The 19,866-nt window shown below is 43.3% G+C and overlaps 1 protein-coding gene across 8 annotated transcripts in view; it reads right to left on the bottom strand.

Moving 5' to 3' along the window:
• Positions 1-15,141, bottom strand: part of PCBP3 (poly(rC) binding protein 3) — a 62,244-nt gene extending 47,103 nt beyond the window's left edge. For all 8 annotated transcript variants that reach the window (XM_044431966.1, XM_044431967.1, XM_044431968.1 and 5 more), the window contains exons 1-4: positions 15,073-15,141; positions 10,997-11,020; positions 2,573-2,605; positions 2,037-2,153 (exon numbers count right to left, since the gene is read on the bottom strand). In XM_044431966.1, the coding sequence (XP_044287901.1) occupies positions 2,037-2,153; positions 2,573-2,605; positions 10,997-11,020; positions 15,073-15,141 (243 nt within the window). The remainder of the gene's footprint in view (positions 1-2,036; positions 2,154-2,572; positions 2,606-10,996; positions 11,021-15,072) is intronic.
• Between the last annotated feature and the right edge of the window lie 4,725 nt (positions 15,142-19,866).

Here is a 19,866-nt window from a genome sequence, read left to right as displayed (position 1 = left end):
TTTCCCAAAACAAGGGGTTGACTTGAAGTTGAGTTATCTCAACTGATTCCAGAAGGTTTGGAAAGGAATCAGACTACTTCACCAAGGCATGGTCGTAGAATCATAGAATACTAGAGTTGGAAGAGGCTATGAAGGCCATCAGGTCCAACCCCCTGCTGTTGCAGGACATCAATTTACACCATCCCACTCAGTTTCTTTTTGAATGTCTCCAGTATGGGAGAGCCCACCACCTCTCTAGGCAGCCGGTTCCCCTGTCATATTGCTCTGACATTGAGGAAACTTTTCCTGATGTCCATATTGAATCTGGGTTGTCACAACTTGAATTGATTATTCTGTATCCTACACCCTGGTATCAGCAAGAAGAGATCTTGACCTTCCTCTTTGTGACAGCCTTTGAGGTACTAATAGAGGGATATCATGTCCCCCCTCAGTCTTCTCGTCTGAAGACTGAAAATGCCGTTCTCTCAGTTTCTCCTCATAGGGCAGTGTTTCCAAACCCTGCATCATTTTGGTTGCCCTCCTCTGGAGCCTTTCTAATTATCCCACATCTTTCTTAAATCTTGGTGCCCAGAACTGGACACAGTATTCCAGATGGGGGTCTGACTAGAGAGGAGTATAGGGGAACTACTGCTTCTAATGATTTGGAAGTAATACTTCTGTTAATGCACCCCAAAAGAGCATTTGCCATTTTGGTTGCTGCATTGCATTGTTGGCTCATATTTAGCCTATTGTCCAAAATTACTCCAAGGTCTTTTCCTTTTTCAGTTCTGTGGAGCCCCATATTCCCCATCTTTGATTGATGCATTTGGTTTCTTTTTCCTAGGTGGAGAACATGGTCTTGTCCTAACTGAATCTCATTCTGGTGCTTTCAGCCCAGAGTTCAAGGTTTTCAAGGTCACCCTGGATCTTTCTTCTGTCTTCTGGGGTGTTTGCTATTCCACTCAGTTTGGTATCGTCTGCAAATCTGATTATCTTTCCTTATACTTCCTCACCTAAATCATTAATAAAGATGTTGAAGAGCACTGGGCCCAGGACTGAACCCTGTGGCACCCCGCTAGTTACCTCCATCCAATTTGAGAAGGTGCCATTGATGAGCACTCTTTGTGACCAATTGAGCAGCCAGTTTGGATCCACCTAACAGTTTTTCCATCTAGTTCAGTTTTTGCAAATTTGCTTATCAGAAGGTCATGCAGCACTATGTCGAAAGCTTTGCTAATGTAAAAGCTCGTAGATTATGTCAACAGAGTTCTCCCTGCCCATTTGGGTGGTTACCCAGTAAAAATTGGGACTAAATTAGTCTGATTGGATTTATTTTTGATAAATCCATGTTGACTACTATTAATCACTAAATTTTCTTCAAGTTGCTTGCAGAGAAGAGTTTTTAATAATTTTCTCCAGAACTTTTCCAGGGATTGAAGTCTATAGTTCCCAGGTCATCCTTTTCCCACTTTGGACTCAGATCATGGGTCAGTTAAGTCTGCCTTCTTGGGACAAGAAAGCCTTGGCTTGCTCCCGTGATTGGCAACCCCTGGGCTGGACCGAATCAGCAGCATGCTGGTTCTGCTTTGAAGAGCAAGGAAAACTTGGGGACTGGGCAGATACAAGCCGAGGGGAAGGTCTGTTTGTGGAAGCAAGGACTTGTCCTGGGCTTATCACAGGCTATTCATTCAGGGTGTCCTGAAGTCATCCATTGTTTCCTGGAGAAAAGATTCATTCCGTATGTATACAGTCAAGCATATTATTGTTTATGGAGCATCAATCCCCCTTTGGTTGATGTTTAATTGTAGTTTTGGTGACTGTAACTAGGGAAGCCTCAATAAAACCATGTCGAATGCCTTCTGACTGAAGTCCCACTGACTGAAGCAAAGGAGCAAGCAGGGGCCTGAAGTTCCCCTTTTTCCAAGCTCAATAACATAAAGACAATTCTTCTTTGTAGTTTTCTGTATACTTTCATAGATCTAACAAAATTTACAATATGTTTTGTGCAGACATGTCACTCATCCATTAAGTTAATGCAATGTTATCAATTGCCTTACCTCTTCAAATTTGTAAGCAATCATTGCAAATGCTTTGAAGATGGCATCAGTGGGACCTGTAATAGTTACAATTCTCTCTGGACAATTCCCCTCTGAGATATTAATTCGTGCACCACTCTGCAATGGAAAGATTGTGTCTTATTGTACAAATAAAAATTGCATATGGTTTATTCTTTTCACCACACATTTATAATGGACTCAAATTCCTATTTAATCGTGCACTATTTACGTATATAGTATACATATACATACATTTTTATAAAAACCTTTGAGAAGGCAGGCAGCCACCCAGCTTATCTGCACTGGGTTTTTGCCTTAGGGAAAGATGATTCTTTCTTTAGTTGCTATTCTTTTGAATGAGCTGTGTGGAACATGACTACATAAATATAATCACTAATGAAAAAATGCAACTTTCCTCACACACAAATATTTTTTCCTCCCTCATTTTTATAAAGTTCTTCAGGAATCTGCATGATTGCAACTGTAATATTTTCATGTAACTTTTTGGAGAACTATCTTAGGGTCTGGATGCTCACCTCCTCACGCATCTTTTTCACTGTTTCTCCTTTCTGAAAAAGGAAAAAAAATCTGCTGTTGCATCAATACCTTAGAAACAAGCTTAGCAAAAATATCATCAATGATTTATACTACCTTTATATTTCACTGCTTTGAAGAATTATTTTTCCAATAAACATTGATAAAGAGTAGCTCAAAATATTTTTCATGAGACAGGTCTTTCCTGATGCATCTCTAGAGGGTGATAAATCAAGCACCCTCTCAATCTCTTGTAAGTCAGGTAAATTCCTCTTTAGCCCTTTTAATCACATTGTTCACTTTCAAGTAAAAGAAACACCCACAGTCCTGCACATCAGTTCTCTGTACTCCTTCAGAGGCTACAAATAATACACAGGAGGCAGAAAATAAAATTAACATTTCTTTTGTGTATGTGACAGCCTTTCTGCTCTCTGTTTTTGAAATCTATTATACATGTTGTATTATATTCAGAATAAATTCCAGTTGAAAGTGTAGCAACACTGGGTATTTATCTGTGTGTTAAGTTATGTATCCAAGAGCTTACAGGAACTTCTAGGCAAAGGGTCCTAGTGCTAACCCTTAGAAAAAAAGTTCTGAAGCTCTCCTGTCTTTTCCTCAATGGGCTTTCATGATAAGAGGAAAAAATGGCAGTCTTGTGAAGAATTGGTATGTGCAGTTCTTCAGTGGAAACTAGGTTTGTTCATAAGAGGATGACACCACAGCTGACAGGGTCTTCCAGCTCCTAGCCATTGCGGAGAGTTGCAACTTCATGTTCTTCTACCGCTGTGAGAACTGTGCACAGAGCCAATGCATCACCCTCAGTGATGCACTGGTCTGCCTGGTGCTCCAGGAAATCATTCCAGGTAATCTGCTGGAAAGAGCCTGGCACAGCTTTCCAAAGGGCCACCCACCTGATCTCCTCCAAGTCGGGCATAGGTGGGAAGAACACATTCTCTAGGCAGCCGCATCATCTGAATCCCTGCTTTGGCAAATTCCATAACAGAAAAGGAGCCCGTGAGGGTGTCTAGAGAGCCTGCCTGGCACTGGCGCAAATGCCTCACACCGCGGGCTCCTTCACCAGAGCAAGGCTTACTGGGTGAAGTGGCGTCAGAGAGCACGTGCTGTTGTGGCTCAGGGGATCTCTTGGCTCACCTCACTGAGAAGGCCTCACTGGGAATGGCCATTCATGTCAGGAATCAGCGGGGCGGAAACAGGGAAGGATGTTGATGCCTCTGGGGAGAGGATGAAAGGGAAAGGGGAGGAGGAGGAGAGGGGGAGGAAGTGATGTGGCTCTGGCCGTGAGGGCCAGGAGGATTGCTGGAGGTATGTGTGGACGCAAGTGGTGGTGGTGGTGGTGGCAGCATTTGTCTGGGGAGAAGGTAAGACAGAGGACAGTAGGAGCAGCTATCGCTTCCACCAGACCTAGCCAGAGAGAAAAAAGGATGGCATTTGGTCTGACTGTGAGGCACCACAATATCACCTTGTCTAGTGTGCCAAAAAGGTCAAGGTGGTCTTGCTTTTATCTGAAAGTGGGGATCCCAGCTTGTCACTCCATTTACAAGTCAGGATCAATAAACTAAGAACAAACTCTCTGAGGGGATCTAATAGTGACTTATAGGTATGTGAAGGGATGTCAGAAGGTGCATGTCCGTGGTAACCTTAGCAACCTCATATAAAGAAAATCTTTATAAAATGTTTTATAGATGGTATTTATCACCAAATAGATTAGCAAAAATGTTTCCAAATATGTCAAATAGATGTTGGAAATGTAAACATAAACCTGGTACTTTTTATCATATGTGGTGAACTTGTGATAAGGCAAAAAAATACTGGGTTAAAATACATAAATGGTTTGAGGAAATGTTACAAAAACCTTTAATACCTGAAGATTTTTTATTAGGCATTGTTTCTGATGATGTCGATAAACAAACAATGTATTTGATTCTACAAATAATCACTGTGGCAAGGATTGTATTTGCCTAACATTGGAGGAGTGAAGAACCACCCACTGATGAACTGTTTTTAAAAAAGATCTTAGATTGCGCAGAAATGGACTGGCTGACTTTGTCTCTGAAGGAGAAAGAGGATACATATTTCTATCAAACTTGGAACTCTTTTTACTATTGGCTAGAGAAACAGAACTATGCATAGATTTGAATATGGCTATGGATAGTTATTTAAAAAAAATGGGGGGCTGACCCAGTATGTCCGAAGTCTTTGATGATTGATGTTTTAGTTTTTAGTTTGTAGAAAATAATAATAAAACTTATTAAAAAAAAAAAAAGAAGGTAGAGGTTCATGACCTGTTCTCCCCTGTGGTGGAGGGAAAGACATGATCCAATGGTGCAAAACTCAAGGAACCAGGTTTTAGGTTGGATGTCAGGAAGTACGTCCTGATGATTAGGACACCTAGAATATAGAATGGGCTTCCATGGGAGGTGGTGGGAGCCCCATTAGTGAGGACATTCAAGGAAAGATTAGACACCCACATGTTGGATATTATGAGTGGATCCGGCTTGTGCCGGGAGGTCAGACTAGATGGCCCAGAATGCCCCTGATGACTTGCTATGTTTCTATGTTTCTAACCCTGGTGTGCAATCCTGGGCTTACTGACGGAGTGACAAATCAGGATCCCTGGTCTGGACGAGATACTAACTCCAAAGTGCCTGGTTTGTTTAGCCAGAAGAAACCTAGAAAAATCCAACAGGCTTCAGCCATGTTCAAACAATCCAGGGTTCTCCAGAATCCTGGTTTAGCATACCATCTGAATATGACCTTTTTGAAGGAAAGAATAGGTGATTTTGAGAAGTTTTGAAATGAAAAATAATTAACTATCTTAAAAATTATGAAGATCCTTCTTATAATATTAAATGAACATTACTCAAAATTATGCATGTTCTAGCTGGTCCTTGAATACATTGGAGACATGATGATCTCCATGATCTATGGTGGAGATTTGGTTTGGCAGCAGCACATGTGAAAAGAACTAGATATGTTACTGGTTCACAAACTGAACATGAGCCAGCACTGCAATGCAGCAGCTAAGAAAATTAATGCAATCTTGGGCTGCATTGACAGAAAGATAGTGTCCAGTTCATGAAAAGTAGTAAGTCTCACTGAAACATTTGCCTGAACACATGAGAACATAACGTGAGTTAGAGGTTGGTCCATGCATGGTGGGTGCACTGAACAGCAGTTCAGACCTTACAGTATTGGATCAGAGTTCACTTGAATGTGAGTCCAATTCTCCACACAATGGAAACCATGTTAAGCCAGGCTCTGTGATCATGTGGGAACTCCCATTTGTATTCAAACAAAATTCTGTTTCCTGACCCCTAGCTGAGCAGAGCAGGAGAAACTGCTCCAGTCGGTGCATGGACTATACAAGCAAGCCAGCTTTCAGAGAATGAGCGATCAAAGCAAGTGAGCAGGGTGAGCTAACAGGAGTTTGGCAGCAGGAGTTTCTTGTAGTAGAAAGGGAGACAAAAGGAAAGGGACTCTGCTGTTAGCCTTCAGGGAAGACGGAACAGAACACAGGGCCTTTCCGTGTAATCAGGTAGAATCAAAGAGTGGATAGACCTTATGGGCAGAAAAGACTTCCCAGGGCTGGTGGCCTGTCAGGTCTGTGCAAGGTTTGTTTTCTTACTTGAGATCAACATGGCCTACATGAGCAGCAATTGCACACTGGTTGCCCTGCTGGAAGAAAAAGGTGAGTGTACTCAAGTGGCAAGTATCTGTTCTCAAGGAAAGAAGAGAAGATGAAGAATTCTTAGGGAGAGCTGCAGAAGTACAACAGCAAGGTGAGGAACAGGAGCCAGAAGAGTGACAGAGAGAAGAGGCAAAGGGGTGGGGGGAGCAGAGGATCAGGGGAGTGGAAACAAAATCATTTGTGGAGAGAGTGAAAGATCTGGGCATATTTAGCCTTGAGAAGAGCAGAATGAAGGAAGATATGATAGCTCTCTTCAAGTACTTGAAAGGCTGTTGCAAAGAGGAAAGGCAGGTTCTCCTCTCAAACATTCCTAAGTGCAGGACCTGGATACAGGAAAACAGAATCTGGTTGAACCTAAGGAAAAGTTTCCTCATGGTTAAAGCAATAATGGAACCATTCACTGAAGGAGGATGTGACCTGTCCCACACTGGAGGCCTTCAAGATGCAGCTGGACAGCTTATCTTGTAGGGATGCTTCAACTTGGAGAACTGTACTGACCAGGAGGTTGGACCTGACGGTCTTACTGACCCCTTCCAACTCTACTGTTCTATGATTCTCTGAACAGAACTCCCTTTTAGACCTTGCCAGCATGGTTCAAGCAGTAAATGAGATCAATAGGAATGGTGTGCCTGAAGACATAGGAGAAGGGGCCAGTGTACATTGCCTGAACTTTGCACTCACTATAAGCCCTTGCAGGTTCAGGTGAAGGTCTGAACAAGTATCTTGTTCTGTTTTATGTTGTATCAGTCAGACTGTATGTGGAGTACTGTGTGCAGCTCAGGGTATTCAATTTTCAGAAGGACATTCACAAGTTGGATACTGAGGAAAAAAGGCCTATGAGAAATGAATGAAAGAACTATTAAAATCTATTTATCATGTAGAAGAGAATCACAGAATCATAGAATAGCAGAGTTGGAATGACTATGAAGGCCATCAGGTCCAACCCCCTGCTGTTGCAGGACACCATCTTACACCATCCCACTCAGAAGGCTGTCCAGTTTCTTTTTGAATGTCTCTAGTGTGGGAGAGCCCACCAGCTCTCTAGGCAGCTGGTTCCACTGTCATTTTGCTCTGACAATGAGGAAGCTTTTCCTGATGTCCAGCCTGAATCTGGGTTCCTGCAACTTGAATCGATTATTCCGTGTCGTATGATCTGGCATCAGCAAGCTTGACCATCCTCTTTGTGACAACTTTTAAGGTACTTATACAGGGATATCATGTCCCCAATCAGTCTTCTCTTCTCAAGGCTGAACATGCCCAGTTCTCTCAGTCTCTCCTCGTAGGACAGTGTTTCCAAATCTTGGATCATTTTTGTTGCCTTCCCATAGACCGTTTCTAATTTTTCTGCATCTTTCTTACATCATGGTGCCCATAACTGGACTCAGTATTCCAGGTGAGGTCTGACTGGTAAGGAGTATAGAGGAACTACTACTTCTTGTGATTTGGAAGTAATACTCCTGTTAATGCATCCCAAAATAGCATTTGCCATTTTTGTTGCTGCATTGCATTGTTAGCTCATATTTAGCCTTTTGGCCACAATTACTCCGAGATCTTTTTCTTTCTTGCTGCTGTGGATCCCTGTATTCCCCATCTTGTATCAATGCATTTGGTTTCTTTTTCCTAGGTGGAGACCTTGGCACTTGTCCTTACTGAATCTAATTCTGTTGCTTTCAGCCCAGAGTTCAAGGTTTTCAAGGTCACCCTGGATCTTCATTCTGTCTTCCAGGGCGTGTGCTATTCCACCCATTTTTGTATCATGTGCAAATCTGATTAGCTTTCCTTGTACTTCCTCACCTAAATCATTAATAAAGATCTTGAAGAGCACTGGTCCCAGGACTGAATCCTTTGGCATGCCACTAGTTACCTCCATCCAATTTGAGAAAGTGCCATTGATGAGCACTCTTTGTGTCCAATTTAGCAGCCAGTTTGGATCCACCTAATAGTTTTTCCATCTAGTCCAGTTATTGCTAATTTGCTTATCAGAATGTTATTTGGCACTATGTCAAGAGCTTTGCTACTGTCACAGTGGATTATGTCCACAGAGTTCCCCCTATCCATTTGGGTGGTTACCCAGTAAAAAATGGGATTAAATTAGTCTGACTGGATTTATTTTTGATAAATCCATGTTGACTACTAGATTTAATCACTAGATTTTCTTCAAGATGCTTGCAGACAGAGTTTTTAATCATTTTCTCCAGAACTTTTTCAGGGATTGAAGTCTATAGTTCTCAGGATCATCCTTTTCCCACTTTTTGAAGATAGAAGCAACATTAGCCCTTCTCCAGTCGACTGGAACTTCTCCTATTTTCCAAGATTTATCAAAGAGAATAGCCAGTGGTTCTGAGAGTTCCTCCGCTAGCTCTTTTATGACTCTGGGATAGAGTTAATCAGGCCCTAGAGATCTGAATGTGTTTATTCCATCTAGCTATTCCTTGACCATTTGTCGGTCAAGGGTGGAGTGGTGCGCGAGAGGAGGATATAAAGAGGAAGCAGAGGAAGGGAAGGGGGAGGAGGGGGGGGCAGGCGAAGGAAGAGATGTGCACGGAGATTGTGACAGGCTGGTTTGGCCGCCGCTTGCATGCAGGCAGATGCAAGCAGCGAGGGGAAACCCTGTGGCGACGACACACAGCTCCCCGTTGCTGCAGGCGCGACGTCGCTCGTCGTCATAGAGACAGGAGAGAGGAGGGCTGGAGCAGGCCAGGGCTTCGGCAGCACAGCCGTGGAAGTTGAAAATGGCAATTAAGAGGCCCGGTGAGTGGGCTGGCTTCCTCATGTCTTTTCTCATGGAAGTAAGGGAACAAGACGTCTTTAGCATGCTCCTCCCTCCTCATAGTCACAGTTGTAGATTTCCTTGTGGAAGACAATTGAGGCAACGTAGGAATTGAGTGCCTCTGCCTTTTCTTGTCATCTGTTATTATTCTACCATCCACTTTAAATAGCTGGACACCCTTCTCTTTCGCATGTCTTTTGTTCTGGATGTATCGGAAGAAGGCTTTCTTGTTGTTCCTAGCATCCACTGCCATTCTCAGCTGATTTCCTGCTTTAGTCTTCCTGATGCTGTCCCTGCAATCCCTTGCTATTTGTTTATACTCTTCCTTTGTGGCCTGGCCCTGCTTGCACTTCCTGTACATGTTCTTTTTTTCTTTCAGGCTGTCACTTTGCTTTTTGTGGACCACATGGGCTTCCTCTGCTTTCTTCTACATGTTTTTCTTGAAGGAACTTTTCGTAGTTGTTCTTGGAGAACCTTCCTTTTCAAGATTCCCCACCCCTCTTGGACTCCTTTTCTCTTAAAGGTGTGTTGTCATGGCACTTATTGTTCTGAGTTTGTTAAATTTGGCTTTCGTGAAGTCCAGGATGCATGTTTGGTCGCAGTTAATTTTCTCTCCTTTATAGCTGGGAATTCAAGTATCACATGGTCACTTCCCCCCAGAGTTCCCATGATTGTTATTAGGTCCACCAGGCTATTCCTGTTAGCTAGTATTAAATCAAAGATAGCTATCCTCTCGTACCTTCCTCTACTTTCTGCTGGAAGAAGTTATCGGCAAGACAGTGTTTGCTGACAATCCTGATTCCTGTCCTGATTCCTGTGTCAGGAATCTCTTGGAGGGGCCATGCTTGGCAGAATTTGTCTCCCAGCATATATCAGGGAAATTGAAGTCCCTCGTGCTGACTACCTCATTCTTCTTTGAAATGCTGGCAAGTTGCTTTTCAAAGGGTGCATCCTTGTTCTCTTTTTGATTGGGTGGTCGGTAATAGATGCCAATAGCTAGGTTTTTCTTATTTTTTGCTCCCTTTAAATTTGGCCAGGTGCTTTCAATGGGGCTACTAAGTCCCTCTTCCTGTATTTCTGTGCAGATATATGTGTTTCTTACATATAGTGCAACTCCACCTCCCTTTTTGTCCTTTATATTTTTCTTAAACAGGTCGTATCCATCAATTGTAGAGTTCCAGTCATGTGAGTCATCTCACCAGGTTTCAGTTATTGCTATAAGATAATGATCACCCTCATGTACTACGAGCTCAAGCTCATGTTGTTAGTTTCCCATATTCTGGGCATTGGTGCAGAGACATCAAAGTTCATTCTGGTTGTGCCCTTGTTTTCTTCCTACATAATCTAGCAGAGAAGATTGAGGAAAGACATTATAGCTGTCTTCAAATATCTGAATTTTCTGTTGTGCAGAGGATGGAGCACAGTTTATCTCTGTTGCTCCTGATGGCAGGTGGAAAATCCATGGAACCAGATTTCAGCTACATATTGAGAGAAATTTCCAAACGGCAAGCACTGCTCAGATTGTCTCAGGAGGTGGTAGGATCTCCTTCTTAAGAAGTATTTAAGCAGAAGCCCTCTGTCAGAGATGCAGTAGATGGAATGTGCATTGAAAAGCCTGCACTGAGTGGATGGCTGGACTAGACAATCTCTGTGGTTCCTCCTAAATCTATGATTCTCGCATTTCCCTGTGCCTATAAATATAGCTATGCATATGGAAGAGTATTGTCATACAGTTCAATGTAGTTCTGAAGAGGTTAAAGCTTAGGGAGGATAGGAATGACTGTAAATAGACACAGAATGCCCACCTGAACCTCCCATTTCAGCAAACCCCCTACTGTGGTTTATGTGTACTCAGGAACCAGCTCAGAAGGGAAATGAGAGAAAAGCCCTTGCACAAGTGCAGGTAAGCACAGAGCATAAGATAAAAAGCATAACTTAACACATTACCTTTCCAATGATGCTTCCAACTTCCTAAAACACAGAAAGAATATTAATTAGCAAACTATATTATTGACACTACTCATGGTGCATGTAGTTTGATCTCAATCACAAGGGCTAGATAGAGAAAATAAAAACCTTTTATTGAAAAGTGAGGCAATAAAGAAAACAAAGGCCTTGGGTAGGATCGAAAGAGCCATTTCAGATGAGTCAAAGGGCTCAGACTGACCAGTGGATTTCTTTCTTTCTTTTTTTAATGTGAGTGGTGGTCCTGGTCATTCAGTTCTTGCTGGCAGTGGGGAAAGCCTGAATATGCTAGCAAACACATCTGAACTCTCTATGTGCACCTGTTTATTTGTTACATTTTTATGCCACCTTGTCCTCAACAGAGCCCCTCCTCACCAATGAGGGAAATTGTGCTGCATGAGTTTGGGTCTGAGGTCACCTGGGGAGCCTCATCACAAAGTCTCCCCCATTCCACTCCCAAGGGAGCCTTTGGACTGATGGTCAGGGTAGAAATATAATAATGGATGAATAAAATAAACGCACTCTCATTACTACCCTGCACTGGCTGGCTCTCTATTTGAGATGGAAAGAACCTGGAGGAGAAACCAAAACTGACAGACACATCCATCAAAGTCCTGGGGCTTGCTTTGCAAATGTCTGGACTGGATTCCCTGCATATTCAGCCATATTAGAGCTGGATCAGGGTTGTCTGCTCCCCTGAGAGGCTCCTCATCTTTACAACAGGAGTGAAGATGTCCACAGTCCTCCCCATGCTGGGAATATTTTTTCTATTGAATTTGGTCAGTATAGATGAGCTAGAATTTTATTACAGTCCATAACCAAATTGCACACATTTCTTCATATGGAAGGGACAGGAGTTCTTTTTTTTTCATGTGAACATAAGAGAAACTGAAACTGACAGACTCACTCATCCTAGTGCGAGGTATAGTACACTTGGGTTGGGAGGCTGCCTCCATTGCAGTTTCCATCGGGAGAGCCAGTGTGGTGGTGTGGTTAAGAGCATGGGACTGGGACTCAGATGATCTGGGTTCTAGTCCCCGCTCGGCCACGGAGCCAACTGGGTGACTTTGGGCCAGTCACAGACTCTCAGCCCAACCTACCTCACAGGGTTGGTGTTGTGGGGATAAGATGGAGGAGGAGAATGATGTAAGCTGCCTTGAGCCCTTTGTAGGAAAAAGGCAGGATATAAATCAATCAATCAATCAATCAATCAATCAAATGGCTTTGAAATGAGGTATATACTGTTCTTCTCAGTAAAACAGCACTGCTAGCTTTAGAGTGCTGGGAACTGTGCACTTGTCAGGGAGCTCAAGTAATATATATACCAACTGTACACAAACTTTGCCTTTATTTCCAAGCAAGTGAAGTTTGTGCTGTGTGCTTAAACCAGAAGTGATTGACCCATTAAAATTATTATAAACCATCTTTAGGACAACATCCTCTCGAGGCGCTGTTCAAAATTTATAATCACAAAACACAATAAAAATGACAATAAAAAAACATCAAAATTAAAACTAGATCACACTACATACATTATGGCACCCCAAACATTCCCAAATAAGGCATAGATCAGCATAAATAAACCAGTCCTTCGGGACCACATGAGAGCCTGCCGTGAGGAGACTTGGTGGGCGCCACCTGGGATGAAGCTTCAGGTGCAGGAGGGCGCTGCTGAGGTGGCCCTCACACCTGCCTGCTGCATTGCTTTGGGAGGCAGGCACACAAGTGGGCACCCCTCATGCTGGCTTCTCCTGGTCCAGCAGGCCATCCGGTGAGGCAGCCATTTATCATTCATTGCATGTTCATATCACACAGTAGCCGGGACGCTGTGCTGTTTGCCAGTCAAAGCATACATCAGGGTAAAACATAGTATAGAAACACACGTTTAAAACAGAATAAAACTGAAGTAGTGGCCAAGACAAAAGCCAGCAATGGGGCAATGATCTAAAAATGCACCAGTTTGGTTTTTAAAAGTGAAGAGCTAAAAGGTCAGCAGAAATGTAAAAGATCTTTAACTAACTCCAAAAAGAACACCATGTAGGTGCCAGGTAGGCCTCTCTAGAGAGGTCATTCCACAACCTGGACTCAAACTGTTTAGGGTCATAAATAAATGGATATGTAAAATTAGGCCAGAGGACATACTGCTGGTTCATGTGGTTGGTACAATACAGGAACAATACAATCTGACTGCCTACTATCTAGTGATACGCAAGTGGCTGCATTTTGCATGAACTGACATTTCCTAACCATCTGTAGGGGAACTCCATGTAGGAGTTGGATTACAGTAATCCAGCCTAGTTGTTACTTGAACATTGATACCTGAAATGAGGCTCAGCCTCTAGACAGGGCTGCAGTTGGCAGACCAGCCTACAAGGGGCGTTCAATGCATTCTTGCTATCAGCATGAAGAAAAAGGAATAATAAATTGAAATAATTTTTATTTTTCAGTGTAATCCCCATAACCTCAATACACTTATTACAGCTAGAAATTAACTTTTCAGTTCCCTGTAAAAAATACCCTTCCTCCTTGTCTAAAAAATGTGCATTAATTGCTGCCTTGAGCTCTTAATTGTCAGAAAATCGCTTTCCACGAAGATCTTTTTTTAAATTCGGGAATAGGTAGTAGTCACTGGAGGCCAGGTCCGGGCTATAGGGTGGGTGGTTTATTTCTTCCAAATCAATCTCGCACAGCAGCCTTCGAAACACACACCGTGTGAACAGGTGTGTTGTCATGAAGAAGCAACACACCTGCGGTCAGTTTTCCCCACCTTTTTTCTTTAATTGCTTCTCTTAAATTACGCAGAGTGGTTGCGTAAGATGCTGCGTTTATGGTTTCACCTTTTTCCGTGTACTCGATCAATAAAATTCCCTTTGAGTCCCAAAACACTGTGGCCATGATTTTTCCGGCCAATGGAGTGACTTTGAATTTCTTCGGAGGGTCAGCACCATTTTTATGCCACTGCATGCACTCCTGCTTACTTTCAGGGTCATAGTGATGAACCCAGGTTTCATCTCCAGTAACAATCCAGTCAAAAATACTCGATGGATCTTCACCACAGAGCTCTAAAAACTCCCTACAGCACTCAACTCGCACTTGTTTCTGAGGTGCCATGAGCATTCGCGGCACCCATATTGCACAGACCATTGAAAGGTTAAGATGGTCATGAAAAATAGTAAATATGGTACCAACAGATAGGTTTGTCATCTCTGCTAACATTTTGATTTTTATTCAGGCATCTTCCAATACAATTTTCTCATTTTTTTTCACATTTTCTTTCATAGTGGCAGTAACTGGCCCACCCGAGCGAGGGTCGTCTTCAGTGCTTTCTCTGCCCCTTTTAAATTCACTTGACCACTTTTGAACAGTAGATAATGATGGTGCAGAGTCCTGATAAATGGCCACCATCTCTTCGTGAATGATTTTTTGACTTTTTCCTTGTTTTGTTAGGAACTTAATCACAGTGCAGTGCTCGATTTTCTTCAACATTGTCACATCAGTCATTATGGTTGTCTTTCACTGAGGATTACTAGGGAACTAATGAGGACACTTATTTGAAATTTTGCATGTATACCCTTAGATAGTGTCATTAGCTAATGAAATAATTAAATTACCCACATCAATAGCAAATCAACCTGATACCGAGAATACATTGAATGCCCCTCATAAACTAGTAAAAAGTACCTGTGGCTGCCGCCCACACTTGAATTCTCTTTTTAGTGCCGAGCCCAGAACCACATATGTGGTGCCTATATAGGAACACACCCAACTAGGACTGATTGCGAGTCTCTGTCCAAGTGCTTGGTGTCCTTACCCACAATACATCCATCTTGTTTGCTTTCATCTATCTGAAAATTACCTCCAGATATTGGTTCTGGGAGTTTCACAGTCACTCTGGGATGACCAAATGGAAATAAAATGTGGAGTAACATGTCATCTGCGTATTAATGACAGCTCATCCCATAACTCTGGATGACTTTCTCCAGGGGTTTCATGTAAATGTTCAAAAAATATTAGCACAATACAGAAAGATCTCTAGGTAACATTGGCCTACCACTCACCTTCCCATGCATCAACAGCCGAATTGTGAGAGTTACATTCAGGCCACCTTCAGAGACCTTAGATTCCATTGTGGTATGCTAAGGTGAGTGGTATGATGTCGGGAGAGCTGAGGAAATGAAGAAGTAGCTCTACAGAACAGGGTCACCTGTAAAAAGAACCAGCAAGTACTTCTTTTGGTAATTCTGTACAAGGCTGAGATTTTTTTCAGTCATGGAAACACAACAGAATTTAACAGCATGTAAAACCTTTAGAGATTTAAGGAGAATATTTTGGTACACAGGAATGGGTAGTTCTCATCGAATTACAGAGCTGGTACAGATCTTTAGGAAAATACCGTTAAATCCCCTTCTCAGTGCAGCCTTTGCACTACAGAGTGCAGATGCAGCATAATTGACTGAAGGTCAGCTAGTTTCTGCATAAATTATAGAATCATTGAATGGTAGAGTTCAAAAGGTCCAAGAAGGTCCTTGGGTCCATCCCCCTGCTCAGTGTAAGTCTCCAGGTTGAAGCATCCCTTTCAGATAGCTGCCCAGTTGTATCTCAAATGCTTCCAGTGAGAGCCCACAACTTCTCTCAGAAATTGGTTCCATTCCTGTTCTTGTCTAATGGTCAAGAAATTTTTCCTGTTGTTCAGCTGAAAACTGACTTCCTGTAACTAGAGCCATTTATTCCATGTCCTGCACCTTGGGATGATTGAGCAGAGATACTGGCCTCCTCAGTGTGACAACCCTTCAGGTACTTCTAGAGTGCTACCAAAGATGCAGAAAAGCTGGAAGGGATTCGAAGGAGGACAAAAGGATGACCCAGGGACTGGAAACCAAGCTCTGAGGGGAGAGACTGAAAGAACTGGGCATGTTCAGCCTTCATAAGAGAAGACTGAGGGGATATATGATAGCACTCTACAAGTACCTCAGAGGATGTCATGAAGATGAAAGACAGGATCTCTTCTTGATTATCACAGGGTGTGGTACACAGAATAATGGGCCCAAGTTCCAGAAGCTGGGTTCCAGCTAGATAGCAGGGAAAAAATCCAGAATTTTAGAGCAGTATGGCAATTGAACCAATGACCTGGGGATGTTGTGGGCTCCCCCACACTAGAAGCATTCAGGATGCAACTGAGAGGGATGTTTTCACTTGGTGTCCTGCACTAGCAAGGGGTTGGGCCCAACAGCCTTCTTGGCACTTATGATTCTATATCTCCTCTCAGTCTTTTCTTCTCAAGGCTGAAACATGCCCAACTTTTTCAAGCTCTCCTTATAGGCTTTCTTTCCAGTCTCTGGGTCTTTCTTGTTGCCTGCCTCTGAACCCTTTCTGGCTTGTCTGCATCTCTCTTCAACGGTGGTGCTCAGAACTGGATGTAGTACTCCAGATGAGGACTAGCCAGAACTGGACAAAGGTGAACTAGTACTTCATGTGACTTCAAAGTGATACTTCTGTTAATATAGCTCAATAGGCTATGCGAGGCTATGCAATGGGACGGCATACAAATACTCTAAATAAATAAATAGTATTTGCCCTATTTGCAGCCACATCACACAGAAACATAGAATATTAGAATTGGCAGGGGCCTATAATGCCATCAAGTCTAACTCCCGGCATCACTGCAGGACTCCAAGTTAAAGCATCCCTGATTTTTGCCTCCTGAATGCCTCCAGTGTGGGAGAGTTCACAACCTCCCTAGGTCATTGGTCTCATTGCTGTGCTACTCTAACAGTCGGGAATGTCTTCCTGATGGCTAGCTGGAATCTGGCTCTCTGGCTTGTCTGCATCTTTCCAAAATGTGGTGCTCAAAACTGGACACAGCACTGAAGATGGGGCCTAACTAGTGCTGAATAGAGCAGAACCAGTACCTCGTGATTTGGAAGCTATACTTCTATTAACGCAGACGCATATCCAGCTTGTGATCTACAACAATTCCAAGATCCTTCTTACTTGCAATATTGTTGATCCAAGTGTTCCCCCATCGTGCAATGATGCCTTTGGTTTCTTTTTCCTAGGTACAGAATTTACCATTGTCCCTATTAAAATTCATTTTGTTGCTTTCAGTCCAGAACTCCAGCCCATCAAGGTCACTTTGACTCTCATTTCTGTCTTCCAGGGTATTAGCTATCCCACCCAGTTTTATGTCATCTGCATATTTAATCAGAATTCCCTGCACCTCTTCCTCCAAGTCTGTGCCACCTTTCCATACTCTTCTTTTGTCACTTGCCCTTCCTTCCACTTTCTATCCATGTCCTTTTTATTTTTAGCTCAACTGAAACGTTTTTTGTGAAGCCACATTGGTTTCTTCTGTTATCTGCTATTTTTGTTAGAATTTTTTGTAATTGTGCCTTTTAAATTTCCTTTTTGAAAAAATCCCACCCATCTTGGACTCATTCTTTCCTTAGGGTCACTTGCTACAGGAGTTTACTTATCGTCATCCTGAGTTTATTAAAATCAGCTTTTCCAAAATCCAGAGTGCAAGAGTGGCTACAGTCCATTTTGGCATCCTTTAAAATCAGGAACTTAAGTATGCTGTGCTCATTTCCCCCCAGAGTTCCTATAACTCCCACTTTATTTACTAAGTCATCCCTGTTAGTCAGTAGCTGATCATACCTGCTTGCTAGCAATTTGCTTAACAAAAATGTCATCCTCATCTTCTCCTTGATTGGGATTAATAGTAAATATCAGCTATCATGTTCCTTTTATTCCTTGACACATTTATTTTGACCCAGATGCTACTAGGCTTATCATCCAATATTTCTGTGCAAGGATAAGTATTTTTAACATATAATACAATTCCACCTGATTTCCCATTTCTTCAGGAAATGGTCCTCCAAGTAGGGGCAGAACCATTGCACTGCAGTTCCCCAACTCCTAACTCAGACAGACATTCCAGAAGGACATCATGGTGGATAGTGTCAAATGCTGCTGAAAGTGCCACAGCTGAAGCAACAGGGCGGTGCTCCCGCTGTCTCTTTCACAGCACAGATCATCATACAGGGCAACCAAGCCTGTTTCCATGCCAAAAGCAGACCTGAACTGCCCCTGAAATGTGTCCAGAAAATCAGTTTCAGTCAAGAGTGCCTAGAGTTGATGGGCAACCCTCCTCTCTAGACCCTTGCCCAGGAAAGGGATGCTTGCTACTGGTCTAAAGTTATTGAGGTCTTCCAGGTCAAGGGGGGACTGCTGCCTCTTTCAGGAGGAATGGGACCACTCCCTTTCACAAGGAGGCATTAATCACCTCCCTGGCCCAGCCAATTATTCCTTCTTACTGGCTTTTATAAGCCAGAACTGGCAAGGATCCAGTACAGAGGTGGTTGCATGGACCTGCCCAACCACCTTGTCCACATCCATGAGCTGTACCAACTGAAACTCTCCCAATGAAACCAGACCAGCGTGTGCTCTTGATATCTCCACAGGTTCACCTGCTATAACTGCAGTCCAAGTCCTGGAGGATGCAAGAGATTTTTTTCCTGAAAGCGCCCAGTGAGTAAATTGCAGCAGGCCTGAGATGGTTCCAAGGTGTGCCTGGGGCTAGAACATAATAAGCCTCAGACAACCCTGAAAAGCTCTGCTGAGTGGCAAAGGGAAGATTGAATTGAGGCGTTGAGATATTGTTTCTTTGCTGCCTTCACTGTCTCAAAATATATCCAATCGTAGGCACATGCCAGGTGTCTGTGGCATTCACTGGGAGTTTTTTCCATCTGCACTCAAACCATCTCCTAAGTTTTTCATTGCTCTCAGGTCTGGGATGTACCATCTAAGCTTTACAACAGAGGTCACTTAGGAGTGATCATGTCAACTGCCCGGGTCATTCATCATTCCACAGTGGAATCAGGCCTTCATCAGGAGCACCAGACACATCAGCCAGAAAATCCCCTAAAGACCTCTGGAAACCATTCAGATCCATTAGCCTCTGGGGGGTGGACCAGCTTAATAGATCCCTCTTCATGTGAAGAGGAAAAGCTGCTGTGAGTCTAAATCTAACCAGGTGATGATCTGCTCATAACTAGGGACTGAGTTGAAGTCCCTCACACTTAGAGCATCAACCTCATATCCAGCCAAAAAGGCCAAGTCCAGAGTATGCCCTGTCACATCCATTGGGCCAATGACATGTTGGGACAGTCCATGAAATCCTGAGCTGCTCCATAAAGGATGCCCTCTGCATGCATGTTGAAGTCCACCAGATCCAAGAGCCTGCGGAACTCCAGCATCACATCTGAGACCACCTCCATCAGCTCAGGTAGGGAGACCGATGTGTTGCAGGATGGGCAGTACACCAGCAGAATCCCCAGTCTGTTCTGCTGGTCCAGCACAAGGCACAAACACTCCAGACTAGTCATTGGATGGGCAGCATGCTTGGAATGAGAGAGAAATTGAATCCTTTAAAACCATGGCAACCCCTGCTCCTCAGCCCAAGATCTGTTCTGAATCAAGTACCCTGGTGGGCACAAAGGAGGGAGACGAATTCCTTCCCCTTCAAGTCTCAGTTCAGATCAGCTGCGTCATCCACAATAAAATCATGGATGAGGTGTAGTTTGATTTTGCACTGATGTGGCATGCAAAAACTTACATCCAGAGACCCAAGGGCAGGCTGACATGGCTACAGTCAAACTGTTGGTGGAAGGAGGTCTGGAATATGGTACAGGCATTAGCTGTCTGGGCCACATTCCCCTTACCTGGCTAGTCTTCCTCCCAGTGCCGTGTTTCCCTCCACCCATCACTATGCTGATTGGGACCCCCACCATCTGCCCACTTGGCCCAGTACCCTTCCTTTCAGGCATGAATCCAGGCATAGGCCAACATCAGCA

Source organism: Varanus komodoensis, unplaced genomic scaffold, assembly GCF_004798865.1.
Source record: "Varanus komodoensis strain SLA01 unplaced genomic scaffold, ASM479886v1 scaffold23, whole genome shotgun sequence".
Lineage (NCBI taxonomy): Eukaryota > Metazoa > Chordata > Lepidosauria > Squamata > Varanidae > Varanus > Varanus komodoensis.
The sequence above is the reverse complement of the archived record's forward strand: the minus strand, read 5'-3'. Positions and strand labels throughout refer to the sequence as shown.